At 63.9% G+C, this 3018-nt stretch overlaps 1 protein-coding gene across 1 annotated transcript; it reads right to left on the minus strand.

Moving 5' to 3' along the window:
* Positions 1-959: 959 nt before the first annotated feature.
* On the minus strand, positions 960-2792 carry LOC105529716 (mastin-like). The gene is made up of 5 exons (XM_011966923.1): positions 2732-2792; positions 2376-2556; positions 1950-2224; positions 1232-1392; positions 960-1130 (listed from the first exon to the last, which is right to left on the minus strand). The coding sequence occupies exons 1-5, from the start codon at positions 2790-2792 to the stop codon at positions 960-962; spliced, it is 849 nt and encodes a 282-aa protein (XP_011822313.1).
* Between the last annotated feature and the right edge of the window lie 226 nt (positions 2793-3018).

Genomic DNA, 3018 nt, shown 5'->3' on the forward strand with positions numbered 1-3018 from the left:
CGGGCCAGGTGTCCAGGGTGACCAGCAGGACGTGTCACAGCCAGAAAATCCAGAGGTGCCCAGCGGACCCCTGCTTCCCAGGGAAGCTGTGGTTGTCATGGGAACCCGTGGGCCCACAGAACCCCTATAGGAAGCATGTCTGGGGTTGGGACTGTGGGGTCACATTTGCAGAACACAAAGCAGAGAATCTTGACTTAGGACATTTGAAATCCAAAAAAGAGGATTTTGTGCCAGAAAAGGAGGAGAAAGTCTAGAGTCGGCCGGAAACACTGTCTGGGGGTGGAGGGGCCTGGAGCATTGGGAGAAAGAACCGGGCCCCATGGGCACCAGGACCCCGCACCGTGCCAGCTGCTCTCAGGGCCACATGTTGTGGGACCAGGAGGACCCTGGTGGTGGGTCAGGGCGCGGGGGTTCTAGGAGGAGGTGGCTCTGGAAAGCGGAGGGAAGGAGAAGTCCGTCAGCCTGGGACTGACGCTCCAATGTCAATGGCCCTGACAGACCTGTGTGCGGTGGGGGAGGGGGTGCAGCAGAAAGGAAGCCGTCCCCTCCCAGCCCTGGGGCCCATCCCTCTTCTCCTGCCTGGCCTGAGAGTGCCAGCACCCGGGCTCTGCAGCCAAGCCTGGCCACCCCACTCGGTGACCCCCAGCTGTTCCCACAGTCCAGACACACACCGCAGACCCGGAGTGGTTTCCACACTGTTTAATGGAGTCAAGTCACAAGAAGCCATCTAGGATTTCTGGGATTCTGTTCCCGCTCCCGACTCATCTCTGAAGGCCCCTCCCCTGCTCCCTGAGCCCCCTGCCGGCAGGAAAACACAGAGCCTTGAGAGGCTGAGAGGAGCAGAAGGGTCTCGGGGCAGGGACCCGCTGCGAGCGGGTGAGGCTGGGACTGGGGAGCAGCAGGGGTGTCCCCAAGGAAGACGGGGCCTCCTGGATCATGTAGACCCCACTGCACCCCAGCTAGGGTCTGGGGAACGGAGGGACGTACTGGCGGATCCAGGACACGTAGCTCGTCACGCGGGCGTACACGCCGGGGTAGCCACGAAGGCCGCAGAATTTGCCCCAGCTCACTACCCCCACCTGGACCCAGGTGCAGTTCCACCTGCACACCAAGGGGCCTCCAGAGTCACTCTGTGGGGAGAGAGATGCTCAGCAAAGCCCTTGCGTGCACCCACAGCGACGGGGCTGGTGGGCAGGGGCACGGAGGAGGCAGGGCGGGGCTGGGGTCCCACCTGGCAGGAGTCCCGGCCCTCACTCCCAGCACAGAGCATGTCGTCTTGGATGACTCTGTCGTCGCTGCCTGAGGACTCATTCTGGTACTGCTGCTCACATTCCCTGTTCCCCACGATGGGGACGTCCACCTCCTGCAGGTGGTAGGGTGGGGGCAGCGACTCTGTGGGGAGAACATGAAGCTGAACCTGGACGTGGGGGGCCCTGCTTCTTCCTTAAAACAAAGACCTCACTCCACCCAATGCGGGGCCTCCCCGTCCTTCAGCAGAGAGCACAGGGGAGCCCCCACCCATGAATCCTGACCCAGTGACTCAGTTTCCCCAAGTACACTATAGTCAGGATCTGACCACATGACATCTGAGGGTCTGGACACCAGCCCAGCACCAGGACACAGGGCTCCTCTTGGAAGCAGGGGCAAAGCCGCAGGACTCAGGACCCCGGACCAACCCTCCATCCACAGCGGAGGAGCCTGGCCTCGGCTGCCATTGGCAGAGTGGAGCTGGGAAACACCGGGTCTGGAGCGGCGGCCAAAACTGCCTGTCCAGAGCAAGTCCCCGTTCCTGATGTCCGTCACAGAAATGTCCTATCCAAAACCTGGGCTTGCAAAGGGGGTCAGGTTTGCAAGGGAGCTTGCAAAGGGGATCCCAGAAGCCACAGAGCGAGGGATTTTCCGCAAGACCCAGCCCCACGTCCTCCCCAGAGAGCCTCGCTGACACCCACGGTTGTACGTAATGTCACCCCAGCCGGTCACCCAGCAGGTCTTCCTCGAGGGCACGTCCAGGGAGGCAGGCGGGAGCGAGACCGGGTGGACGAGCTCAGACAGCGGCACTGGGGCCTCCAGCTTCAGCAGGGCGATGTCTGCACCGCCCTGGGCCGACAGGCTCTTGTTGTACCGGGGATGACGGACGATCTCAACCACCTTCGTCGGCTGGTCGTCCTCATAGAGCCTCAGCTGCCCGACCTGCACCCTGAACGCACAGGCCTCCAGCTCCTCCCTGGAGAGAGGAACGGGCACCTCTCAGAGCAAGGCTGGATGCTCAGGACCGGGGCTTTCCCTGAATCCCGGGAGGGGCCCCCGGCACACAGGACACCTGCCCGTCCCCACCCCCACTCCCACCCGCCGAGGGGACGGCAGGCTCCACTCACGGCTGGAGGCAGTGGGCGGCGGTCAGCACCCACTCTGGGTGGATGAGGGAGCCCCCGCAGATGTGCTCCCACAGGCCCTTCTTCCTGCTGTAGAACCTCAAGCTGACCTGCCAGGGGTACCTCCTGGCCGAGACGTCGCAGCCCCCGACGATGCCCACCAGCTCACGCCCCGCGCCGGGCTCTGGGGAGGCAAGGGAGGGGCGTGAGGGGGCCGGACGAGGGTCTTCCCAGGGCTCAGGGGCACCAGGAAAGACCAGCAATCAGACGGTCCCCACGTCCCCGGCAGGGCTGGTGCTGTAAGCCCAGGGCAGGGAGGGGGTCCTGAGCAGAGGGGGCATTGGGTGGGGTGGACTCGCCTGGGTTCCTGGGCATGGAGCCCCCCAGGCAGGGGAGGGTCAGGACCAGCAGCCACAGCATCTGTGAAGAGGCCTGCAGTGGGGAGGGGGACTCCAAACACCAGCTTCTGGGGACGGAGGTTGAGCTCAGGGATTCAGCTCTGACAGGAGCAGCTCCCTCCCACACTGGCCTCCACACGCACCCCTCCCGGGGCCGTCTCGCTCAGGGCCCCCTTTATCCTTCCGTCACAGGAAGTGGGTGGAGGCTGGGCAGTCCTACTTTGTGGGTTCAAGATGTGCCCAAAGAG

This window comes from Mandrillus leucophaeus, unplaced genomic scaffold (assembly GCF_000951045.1).
Source record: "Mandrillus leucophaeus isolate KB7577 unplaced genomic scaffold, Mleu.le_1.0 Scaffold78, whole genome shotgun sequence".
Taxonomy (NCBI): Eukaryota; Metazoa; Chordata; class Mammalia; order Primates; family Cercopithecidae; genus Mandrillus; species Mandrillus leucophaeus.